We start from the raw sequence: 12,692 nt of genomic DNA, 5'->3' as shown, positions 1-12,692 counted from the left end.
CCCCTTTAAGAGGGAGGGAGGGCGCGCGCCCTAAGCACAGTGGCCGGGAAGGAGCGCGCGCTGCCAGCAGAGCGGGAGAGGGACGCCGGGCACGGAGCAGAGCGGTGAGGGGAACAGCGTCCCTGCCTAGCAGAGGGCAGGGACGCCGGCACTACAGTACCCCCCCCTTTAGGCCCCCCCTTTTTTAGGCCAGATAGAAATTTAGCTAGGATGAAAGGGGCATGGATGTTCTCCCGGGGCTCCCACGTTCTCTCCTCAGGACCAAACCCCTTCCAATCTACCAGAAAAAAGGTCTTTCCTCTTACCCTTTTGGTGGCAAGAATGTTCTCTACCTCAAACTCGTCCTCAGCAGAAACCGGAGCAGGAGGCGTACCTGTAGACTTGGAAAAAGAGTTAAGCACCACGGGTTTGAGGAGAGATACATGGAAGGAGTTAGGGATCCGTAAGTTGGCCGGGAGTTTCAATTTATAGGCCACCGGGTTGATCTGACTGATGACCTCCAGAGGACCGATGAACCGAGGCCCTAACTTGTAAGAAGGTATCTTGAGTCGAACATATTTAGATGAGAGCCAGACTTTATCTCCTGGACGAAATTGTGGAGGATCCAGGCGTTTTTTGTCAGCGTGTCTTTTCATACGCTCGGATGACAGAAGGAGTGCGGACCGGGTACTCTCCCATATGGAGGAAAATTTGCTAACGAGAGATTCCGCAGCCGGGTTGTCCACAGAGGTGGAGACAGGAAAAGGAATCCGAGGATGCTGACCAAAGACTACAAAAAACGGGGATTTGGAGGAGGATTCGCTCTCGTGATTATTATAAGAGAACTCGGCCCATGGTAGGAGATCCACCCAGTCAGAATGGTGGGCATTAACGAAGTGCCGGAGGTAACTGGTCAGGTTCTGATTGATCCGCTCCACTTGACCATTGGACTGTGGGTGGTAAGCGGAAGAGAAGTCCAGGGTGACGTCTAGTAGTTTACAAGTGGCTCTCCAGAAACGTGAGGTGAACTGTACACCACGATCCGACACGATGTGGAGGGGCAGGCCATGAAGACGGAAGATGTGGCGGATAAAGTCTTTAGCCAGCTCGGGTGCAGATGGAAGGCCTGGCAGGGGAATAAAGTGAGCCATTTTGGAAAAGCGGTCAGCGACCACCCAAATGACCGTACAACCGGCAGAGACGGGGAGATCAGTTATAAAGTCCATTGCTATATGCTGCCAGGGGGCAGCAGGTACAGGAAGCGGAAGGAGGCGTCCGGCTGGCAGATGTCTCGGGACTTTGTTGCGGGCGCAGGACACACAGGCAGAAACAAAGTCTATTATGTCCTTGTGCAGGGTAGGCCACCAATAGTGCCGGGCAATAAGCTGTAGGGTCTTTTTCTGACCGGCGTGGCCAGCTAGTTTAGACGAATGGCCCCAGTGTAGGATCTTCTCCCGATCAGGTACTGAAACAAACGTCTTACCGGGAGGGAGACGATTTAGACTCACGGGAGCCACCTGCATTACTCTGGCGGGATCAATGATATGTTTAGGTTCTTCCTCGAGATTGGACACCAGAAAGGATCGGGACAAGGTGTCTGCTTTGACGTTTTTGTCAGCCGGGCGAAAATGAAGAACAAAATCAAAGCGAGCAAAAAACAAGGACCACCGGGCTTGGTGCGGGTTAAGTCTCTGGGCATGCTGGAGGTAAGCCAAGTTCTTGTGGTCAGTGTAAATTATTACCGGATGAAGAGCCCCCTCGAGTAGGTAACGCCACTCCTCCAACGCCAGCTTGATGGCCAATAACTCTCGGTCTCCTATGGAATAGTTGCGCTCAGAAGAGGAGAAGAGTTTGGAGAAGAAGCCACAAGTTACCATTCTCCCGGAAGATGATTTTTGAGTAAGTACCGCTCCGGCTCCAGAGGAGGAGGCGTCAACTTCCAGGAAGAACTGCTTGTTGCCGTCCGGGCGATGCAGCACCGGGGCGGAAGAGAAGGCCTGTTTTAGGGAAAGAAAGGCCTCCTCTGCTTCGGGCGGCCACTCTTTGGGATTAGTACCCTTACGGGTGAGCGCGGAAATTGGGGCAGTCCGGGAAGAGAAGTGCGGGATGAAGAGGCGGTAATAGTTGGCGAAGCCCAGGAACCGTTGAATAGCCTTCAACCCCTCTGGTCGGGGCCATTTCTCGATGGCAGACAGTTTCTCAGGATCCATTTGTAGGCCGGTCTGAGAGATAATGTAGCCCAGAAACGGAAGCGAGGTCTGCTCAAAGAGGCACTTCTCATATTTAGCGTAGAGATGGTTCTGCCTGAGCCTGAGCAGGACCTGACGAACATCCCTCCGGTGAGTCTGGAGATCCGGAGAGAAGACCAAGATGTCGTCCAGGTACACCACTACGCAGGAGTAGAGAAGGTCCCGGAAGATGTCATTGACCAACTCTTGAAAGACGGCAGGAGCGTTACAGAGGCCAAAGGGCATTACCAGATATTCATAGTGGCCGTCCCGGGTGTTGAATGCCGTCTTCCATTCATCCCCCTGACGGATACGAACCAGGTTGTACGCCCCACGGAGGTCCAGTTTGGTGAAGATTCTAGCCCCCCTCAGACGATCAAATAACTCCGGAATGAGCGGAAGGGGGTACTTATTCTTCACCGTGATCTGGTTAAGGCCTCTATAGTCTATACAGGGACGGAGAGAGCCGTCCTTCTTTTTGACGAAAAAGAAGCCTGCTCCCGCCGAGGAGGTAGATTTCCGGATGAATCCCCTGGCCAGATTCTCCTCAATATATTCGGACATCGACCGGGTCTCAGCAGCGGATAATGGATAAATACGCCCACGGGGAGGAGAAGTACCAGGTAACAGGTCGATAGGGCAGTCGTATGGTCTATGAGGGGGTAGTGTCTCTGCCTCCTTTTTATTAAAGACATCAGCATAAGACCAATAAGGAATCGGAAGTCCAGGTAGATTAGCTGGGGTAGGAGAAGGACGGACGGGATGAACGGGAACCAGACAGGTCTTATGGCAGCCCTGTCCCCAGCGAAGGACTTCTCCGGTCTGCCAGTCAAGAACGGGTGCATGTTTCTGGAGCCAAGGTAGGCCTAGCAAGTGGGCGTGAGAGAGTCCAGGCAGAACATGGAAGGAGATACTTTCAGAATGCAGCATTCCCACCTGCAGAGTAATGGATTCGGTGATGAGTTGGATGGGGCGTGGTAAGAGCCCCCCATCCACGGCAGCAACAGACAAGGGTACAGCCAGAGGTTTGGTGGGGATGCGGTATTTCTCTACCAGGGACTGTGAAATAAGATTCCCGGCTGCTCCAGAGTCCAGTTGGGCTAGTTCGAAATAACGGTTCTCCCCGTAGACGATTGAAACTGACAACAGCAGGGATGGAGAGGATTTATTCTTGTCTAGGTGGACCTCTCTGAGCGAACCTTGACACAGGCGTTTCCCGACCTCTCCGGGCAGGCACGGATCCGGTGCTCCTTACTGCCACAGTAGAAGCAGGTCCCCTCGGCACGGCGTAAGTCCTGACGGGTCTTGACCATCTTGGTCTGGTCGACCTGCATAGGCTCAGGAGGGTGTACCTGGTTAGAGACAGAAGGAGTGACGGGTTTCTGAAAAGTAGGAGCTAGACGTGGTAACCTCCTCTCACGGGTGACCTCTCTGGCACGCTCCTGGAACCGTAGGTCAATCCGGGTGGCAAGAGTTATTAAGTCATCGAGAGTGGTAGGAATGTCCCGACCGGCAAGTTCATCTTTAATACGGCCGGACAGACCCTCCCAGAAGACGGAAACCAGAGCGTCGTTATCCCAGGCCAGCTCCGAGGCAAGGGTACGGAACCGTATGGCATATTGGCCCACGGTGAGACTTTCCTGATGGAGGCGTAGCAACGATGATGCGGATGAGGTCTTCCGTCCGGGTTCGTCGAAGACTTTCCGGAAAGCCGTGAGAAAAGCAGGCAAGTTGGACACCAGGGGGTCTCCTCTCTCCCATAGAGGATTTAGCCAGGCCAGGGCCTCCCCGGTGAGATGGGACATGATGAATGCAATTTTGGCTCGGTCGGAGTTAAACTGGTGGGACAATAGTTCAAAGTGCAGGGTGCACTGATTTATGAAGCCCCGAGCCTGGGCTGAGTCGCCTCCGAAGCGAGGAGGTGCAGAAAGCCGAGGTCCGGGGTAGGATATCATGGTGTTAGTGGACAGCGGAACTGCCGGATTGCGAGACATGGCACTGGCGGAGGTTGTTGGTGGAACAGTCAGAGTGTCCAGGCGAGTATTGACATTCCGCAGGTGACCCAGGATGGACTCCTGTTGGGACCTTTGACGGGACAGTTCATGACACAGGTCCGAGAGTGAGGGAGCTTGGGTGCCACCGGGTTCCATGGCCCGAGCAAACTGTAACGGGTCTGGGAGGCGGAACCTCTGGGCTACTATACAAGGGAGCGGTCCTTGTAAGGGAGCGGGTGGCGACCAGGCAGGCAGTCACAGCAGGTGACCGGGACAGTCTCTGGGTGTACGGGCAGGAGGTCACGGCAAGTGATCAGGGTAGTCTCTGGAAGAACGGGCTGGAGGTCACGGCAAGTGACCGGGGCAGTCTCTAGGTAAAGGGTAGGTACGACCTGTGATGGCTGAACCTCCAGGTAGGCTAGCAAGGCAGATGGAGGATGTGTGCTCCCAGGTGAGCAAGCGAGAGTCTCTGGAATAGCAGGTGGTCACAGCACGTGACGGCGGAGCCTCCAGGTAGGCAAGCAGGCAGGTAGCGGAGAAGCGCTCCCAGGTGAGCGGGCAAGAGTCTCTGGAATAGCTGGTGGTCCCAGCACGTGACAGCGGAACCCCCGGGCAGGCAAGCAGGCAGGTAGCGGAGAAGCGCTCCCAGGTGAGCGGGCAAGAGTCTGGAATAGCTGGTGGTCACAGCACGTGACAGCGGAGCCTCCGGGCAGGCAAGCAGGCAGGTAGCGGAGAAGCGCTCCCAGGTGAGCGGGCAAGAGTCTGGAATAGCTGGTGGTCACAGCACGTGACAGCGGAGCCTCCGGGCAGGCAAGCAGGCAGGTAGCGGAGAAGCGCTCCCAGGTGAGCGGGCAAGCTGGTCCATAGACAGACTGACCGGAGTTGTAAGGCAGACCGTCGGACCTCAGGCAAGCAGGCAGGTAGCTGATGTGCGCTCCCAGGTGAGCGGGCAAGTTGGTCCTTAGACAGACTGACCGGAGTTGTAAGGCAGACCGTCGGACCTCAGGCAGGCAGGCAGGTAACAGGAAATCAGGCAGGATTAGGACAGCAAGCTGGCAGGAATCTGGCAGGTAACTGGCAGGTAACTGGCAACGGGACCTGAGGGCTGAAGCAGAGTAGAACGGTGCAACAACATTGCTCGGGCACCTCCATTTTGGAGGAGGTGCCTTATATATGGTAAAGTCCTCCGGCCATTGGCCGGGGACTCCTTAGGACGGCGCGCGCGGCCCCTTTAAGAGGGAGGGAGGGCGCGCGCGCGCGCCCTAAGCACAGTGGCCGGGAAGGAGCGCGCGCTGCCAGCAGAGCGGGAGAGGGACGCCGGGCACGGAGCAGAGCGGTGAGGGGAACAGCGTCCCTGCCTAGCAGAGGGCAGGGACGCCGGCACTACAGACAGTTTGATTTCACAGACGCTTGATTTACTTGGAGTTATATTCTGTTGTTTAAGTGTTCCCTTTATTTTTTTGAGCAGTGTATATATATACAGTGGTGGCCAAAAGTATTGGCACCCCTGCAATTCTGTCAGATAATACTCGGTTTCTTCCTGAAAATGATTGCAATCACAAATTCTTTGGTATTATTATCTTCATTTAATTTGTTTGCAAGGAAAAAACACAAAAGAGAATGAAGCAAAAATCAAATCATTGATCATTTCACACAAAACTCCAAAAATGAGCCAGACAAAAGTATTGGCACCCTCAGCCTAATACTTGGTTGCACAACCTTAAGCCAAAATAACTGCGAACAACCGCTTCCGGTAACCATCAATGAGTTTCTTACAATGCCCTGCTGGAATTGTAGACCATTCTTCTTTGGCAAACTGCTCCAGGTCCCTGATATTTGAAGGGTGCCTTCTCCAAACTGCCATTTTGAGATCTCTCCACAGGTGTTCTATGGGATTCAGGTCTGGACTCATTGCTGGCCACCTTAGAAGTCTCCAGTGCTTTCTCTCAAACCATTTTATAGTGCTTTTGGAAGTGTGTTTTGGGTCATTGTCCTGCTGGAAGACCCATGACCTCTGAGGGAGACTCCGCTTTCTCACACTGGGCCTTACATTATGCTGCAAAATTTGTTGGTAGTCTTCAGACTTCATAATGTCATGCACACGGTCAAGCAGTCCAGTGCCAGAGGCAGCAAAGCAACCCCAAAACATCAGGGAACCTCCGCCATTTTTGACTGTAGGGACCGTGTTCTTTTCTTTGAATGCCTCTTTTTTTTCCTGTACACTCTATCTTGATGCTTTTTGCCAAAAAGCTCTACTTTTGTCTCATCTGACCACAGAACATTCTTCCAAAACATTTTAGGCTTTCTCAGGTAAGTTTTGGCAAACTCCAGCCTGGCTTTTTTATGTCTCGGGGTAAGAAGTGGGGTCTTCCTGGGTATCCTACCATACAGTTCCTTTTCATTCAGACGCCGACGGATAGTATGGGTTGACACTGTTGTACCCTCGGACTGCAGGGCAGCTTGAACTTGTTTGGATGTTAGTCGAGGTTCTTTATCCACCATCCGCCCAATCTTGCGTTGAAATCTCTCGTCAATTTTTCTTTTCCGTCCACATCTACGGAGGTTAGCCACAGTGCCATGGACTTTAAACTTCTTGATGACACTGCTTACGGAAGACACAGGAACATTCAGGTCTTTGGAGATGGACTTGTAGCCTTGAAATTGCTCATGCTTCCTCACAATTTGGTTTCTCAAGTCCTCAGACAGTTCTTTGGTCTTCTTTCTTTTCTCCATGCTCAATGTGGTACACACAAGGATGCAGGACAGAGGTTGAGTCAACTTTAAACAATGTTAACTGGCTGCAAGTGTGATTTAGTTATTGCCAACACCTGTTAGGTGCCACAGGTAAGTTACAGGTGCTGTTAGTTACACGAATTAGAGAAGCATCACATGATTTTTCAAACAGTGCCAATACTTTTGTCCACCCCCTTTTTTAGGTTTGGTGTGGAATTGTATCCAATTTGGCTTTAGGACAATTCTTTTTGTGTTTTTTCATTGAAGACAAATTAAATGAAGATAATAATACCAAAGAATTTGTGATTGCAATCATTTTCAGGAAGAAACTGAGTATTATCTGACGGAATTGCAGGGGTGCCAATACTTTTGGCCACCACTGTATATATATATATATATATATATATATATATATATATATATATATATATATATATATATATATGTGCTTATTTTTAGTTTACATTTGCTATGATCTCTGTTTCCATTCACCTGATAAGGGTATGTGAACACGATCCGGAGCCGCTGCGTGTTTATGCGTCAAATCCGCAGCGGTCAGATGTTACAGCATAGCGAATGGGATTTCTAGAAATCTCATGTCCACTATGTGTCTCTGTGCACCTGCAGCCCACCCGCAGAAACTGACATGTGGCGCGTCTTTCACGACTGCAGCATGGCAATTTCTCTTACGGGTCCACATGTGGACCTTCCCCATAGACTAACATCTGTAAGGAAGGTCCGCAGGTGAAAAAAAAAAATCACGGCCGCTCAATTGCATAATGAGGACTGAAGCCGCTTGGCTGTTCCACAACATCAGGGTCGCAGCGGCTCCTCATCGTGGGCACATACCATAAGGCTGTTGGCCGAATGCTTCCGACCCCCATAGACATGCCTGCTGAACTCTGCGTGTGCCTGAATTCTCAATAGGGATCGGGAATAAGCTGCTGCCTGACTCTTCTGGTGGTGGTTTATCTCCTGTGAGAAGACATATTGAGATTCTTCTTTCTCATGACATATGCCGTTACATGGCCCGTCCTGCTGAGATCATGCAGTCCAGCTACGTTCATGTAATGTGTATGACTATACAGTACTAGTCAATATACAAACATTTCTTTCACTATGCATCTTGACTTGGTAAATTACAATGTTGCATCACTTGCCTTTTCTTTTAATTTTGTGCTATTCCCTTTTTCTTTATCCTTTTTTCATATGATAAGTACATGTGTCACAAACAAGAAATGTGCACTTACTCATTCTATTGCATCATTTACATTTTTACTCCATTTTTACATATGAAAATAAGAAACTTTGTAATATATCTTATTGGAGAAATAAGCTTCTCTCTTTGTATGACTGAGTTTTCACTGTAAACTGTATTCAATGGTAAAATCTGTATTCAATAAAGACAGATTTTCACATTACTAAGATAGATGACAGTTGGTATTCATAAAGTTCTTTGGAGGCAGAGGTAGGGCTAGAGACAGACACAGACATTCCACTGCAAGCTCTCCTGAAGCGACTGTTACACTTTAACCCCTTTCCGACCTATGATGTAACTATACGTATACATAGGTCGCCTCCTTCTCTTTGATGCGGGCTCCGGCGCTGAGCCCGCATCATTTCAGGCACATGACAGCTGATTTGATCCACCCGCGACTGTTAACATGTTAAATATCCGCTGTCAAAATCTACCAGCGGCATTTCACATGTCTGAGCTGGAAGTGCGTCATAAGACCTGCCCATCGGCGCCCCTGTCACATGATCGCGGGGCACCGATGGGTTGGCATGACAACCCGGGGTCTGCAGGAGACCCCTGTGGTTATCATAGCTGATCTGCTATGAGCGCCACCCAGTGGCCAGTGTTCATAGCATATGAGCATTTCTGCTACACATAGCCCTTCTGCTACACATAGCATTTCTGAAGCCCTGCTGTGTGTAGCACAAGCGATCAGAAGATCGCATCTTCAAGTCTCCTATGGAGATTATTGAAGCCAGTAAAAAGTAAAAACATTTTTTTTTTTAAAAAAATTCAAGGTCATTACGAATATGAATTCGTAATGACCTGGAGAATCATAATGGCAGTTCAGTTTTAAAATTTACATTTAGTGAACATTTTTTTCCCGTTTTCCAGTACACTATAAAAATCAAAGGTGTCGTTCAAAAGTACAACTCGTCCCAGAAAAAACAAACCTTCACATGGCTCATCTGTAAGGAAAAAGAAAAATATTTTGGCTCTGGGAAGAAGGGGAGCAAAAAACGAAAACGCAAAAATGGAAAATTCCAATGTGGTGAAGGGGTTAAAGAGGACCTTACACCATATTTTACGTGCTCATCTGGCTACATCTGGCTGCATCATGATGATTTCTAGCCAGGTCACACAGATCGAATTGCGGGTGATTACTGTGCAGGGAGAAGAGAGCAGAGCTGTGTGTCATTACAACACCACTCTGCATCTGTCCCAGGCATCAGGGAATAATGCGCCGATATCAGGAACTGTTGTAGAGCAGTGTATGTGACGAACTAAAGCAATACTGCCCTATTCAGACAAAACAGACAAGGTGGACTTTCAGTGCAGTGCTGCTGGGAAGTGAGGAAAAGGAAGTTTGTGCAACTATGGTGCTAGTAATATTCTGAAGAATACAAAATGCTGCTTCCAAAGAGTGACTGGCAGGTTACAAAGCAAGAGAATCAGGGCAATTCCTGGAATTATTAAATGGTATGTGCACCAATGTCAATTGAGGATGAGGGCAGCAAGACCCTGCTTTTCTACTGGGTTTGTGTGAAAGAATAAGTATGCTTTAAATTTTAGATTTTAAGTCCTAATGGCAAATGCACACCAACTTGTAACTACTGTGTAATGCCATAACCGTCGATTAATTACCTTTTCAGCTCACTCTCACCACCTTCATAAACACACATATATTCTTCTTCTCTTCATTGCAGGTTTGTGCTCCTTTATGCGATGGTACTCTGCAGTTACCACAATTCACCACTTACTACCACAGTCATTGGTGCCCTCAAGGTAAATCGTCATTCCGCACTTGGACAATTTACTGATGTAAAAATGCCTACTATATTACCAATGTGCAAAATCTATAATAGGCACGTAAATACCATGATCCATATACTATTGTACTCCCTGTCAACGAATCAGACATATATACAGTATTCAATCAATAAGGCCTAAATATCGGCCCTAATGGTATCATAATGTTTAGAAGGATCTCAAAGAAGGATCTATCAGTAGGATCTCAAAGAGCTTATTTTAAATGAAAGGGGGAGTTACCAGTGTGAGACAAGATGATCAGTAGAACAGACTGTCAGTCATTACATGTCTCAGTAACTGATAACTCCTCATTTAATTTAAAATAAGCTTTGGAGACAAATTCTCAGGGAGATCTTTGTCTCGCCCATAGATCTCAACAGCTCATGTACATATTAAGAAAAAATGTGCATTTCTCTGGAATGAAACCTTGATATCTGTGATCTGATGTATCACTTGATTCAACTTCCTGGGACCTACATGCCCATATAGACGGCTTAGGAGGGTTGATCCCACTGACAGATTCACTTTAACCATTATTAGTTTGTGTAAAAAATGTTGATCCCAAAAAGTAGGAGGACCTGACAGAGATTTGATACTGTGTGTGTGGCTTTTAGTCATACACACTACTTGTAAAGGTCATATCACTAGTTCATACTTAGTGACTCAAATTATTCTTGATCCACGAATGTCGTGTGAAATCAGCCGCAATGTTAGGACCAGCCGAGGGTCTCCTGAACTGATCCCAACAGCCTCAGTCCGAACATCATGAGCCGGACTATGATCATCTGTCTTGTGAAACCAATCTTAAGGTATTCTAATTAATATTTAACCCAATTAACAATTTTGTATACTAAAATGTAAATAATTTTTCCCTGTGTAGGCATTTAGTTCATAGGACTAACAGAGACAGCCAAGCGATATCCTGTGGTTTTAGCATTTTGAATAGGGCAAGGCACATTTGTATAACCATTTCTCCATCCAGTTTACACTTGGATGCGGTTGCTGTAGGAAATGGATTCAGGTGTCATATGTCATATGAGTGTAAAAACCCTTTTAAAGCAATCTGTTACCAGTTTTCACAATATAAACTACATACATTATTAAATAGATCACTTAGACCTTTTAAATCTGTCAGAATGGCTGTATAATCCTCATAAAATTCTCATTTTAGTGTGAGTCTAGGCAAAAAGTGAGAGTACAAGGCCCCAATTCATTAAAGTGTTTTAGTAACACAGAGTTGCACAAAAAGGTATAGACTTTTGGGATTTTCATGCCAGTTTCGGCCAGGATCACCAAAGTGGGTGGAGCTGGGGTGGGACGGACGAAGGGGTGGCAACGCTCACCCATTTAATTCATGATCAGTTGTAGCGCACCATACACCGGAAATGTTACACCATTTCCTGACAGGTAAGATTTCTTGCAAAGAGCACGGAGGAGGAGGACAATTTTATATTACAGGAGGATCTATGTAAACTAGAAGCTTGGGCTGATAAATGGCAAATGAGCTTTAATGGGGATAAATGTAAGGTAATGCACTTAGGCAGAGGAAATAATTATATGCTTAATTGTAAAACACTGGGCAAAACTGTCACTGAAAAAGACCTGGGTGTATTGGTGGATGACAAGCTCACGTTTGGTGGCCAGTGTCAGGCAGCTGCTGCAAAGGCAACTAAAATAATGGGATGAATTAACCCCTTAACGACCTTGGGATTTTCTGTTTTTGCATTTTCTTTTTTTGCTCCCCTTGTTCCCAGAGCCATAGCGTTTTTTTTGGTCAATATGGCCATGTGAGGGCTTATTTTTTGCGGGACGAGTTGTACTTTTAAACGCCATTACTAGTTTTACCATATTGTGTACTGGAAAACGGGAAAAAAATTCCAAGTGTGATGAAATTGCAAAAAAATGCAATTCCACAGTTGTGTTTTTTTTTTTTTCTTTCCACGTTCACTGGATGCTAAAACTGACCTGCCACTATTATTCTCCAGGTCATTACGAGTTCGTAGACACCAAACATGTATAGGTTCTTTTTTATTTAAGAGGTGAAAAAAAATCCAAAGTTTGCTAAAAAAATAAAATAAAAAGCGTCTCCATTTTTTGGGATCTGTGGCTGGGTGAGGGCTTATTTTTTGCGCGCTGGGCTGATGTTTTTATTGATACCATTTTGGGGTAGATCCGATGTTTTGATCGCCCGTTATTGCATTTTATTGCAATGTTGCGGTGACCAAAAAACCAAATTTTTTTCTTGCTACACTGTTTACCGATCGGATTAATTCTTTTTTCATATTGATAGATCGGGTGATTCTGAACGCGGCGATACCAAATATGTGTATGTGGGTTTATTATTTTATTTTGAATGGGGCAAAAGGAGGGTGATTTAAACTTTTATATTTTTAAATTTTTTTAAAAACTTTTTTTACACTTTTTGCTTGCTTCTATAGTCTCCATAGGAGACTAGAAGCAGCAACTGTCTGATCGCCTCTGCTACATAGAGGCGATGAGCAGATCACCTCTATGTTGCAGAAATGCTCCTGTACTATGAGCGCCGACCACTAGGTGGCGCTCATAGTAATCTTTACATGACAACCACTGGGGTCTACTGCAGACCCCGGGTTGCCATGCCCACCCATCAGTGACCCGCGATCACGTGACGGGGTCACCGATGGGCGGGGTAAGTGACGCGCTGTTAAATGCCGCTGTCAGAGATTGACAGCG

At 47.5% G+C, this 12,692-nt stretch overlaps 1 protein-coding gene across 3 annotated transcripts in view; it reads left to right on the top strand.

Moving 5' to 3' along the window:
- Positions 1-12,692, top strand: part of SLC35D2 (solute carrier family 35 member D2) — a 135,062-nt gene that overhangs the window by 98,690 nt on the left and 23,680 nt on the right. For all 3 annotated transcript variants that reach the window (XM_073670983.1, XM_073670982.1, XM_073670985.1), the window contains one exon: positions 9,878-9,956. In XM_073670983.1, the coding sequence (XP_073527084.1) occupies positions 9,878-9,956 (79 nt within the window). The remainder of the gene's footprint in view (positions 1-9,877; positions 9,957-12,692) is intronic.

This window comes from Phyllobates terribilis, unplaced genomic scaffold (genome assembly GCF_046119375.1).
Source record: "Phyllobates terribilis strain yellow unplaced genomic scaffold, ASM4611937v1 Scaffold_1__5_contigs__length_1240528914, whole genome shotgun sequence".
Taxonomy (NCBI): Eukaryota; Metazoa; Chordata; class Amphibia; order Anura; family Dendrobatidae; genus Phyllobates; species Phyllobates terribilis.
The sequence above is the reverse complement of the archived record's forward strand: the minus strand, read 5'-3'. Positions and strand labels throughout refer to the sequence as shown.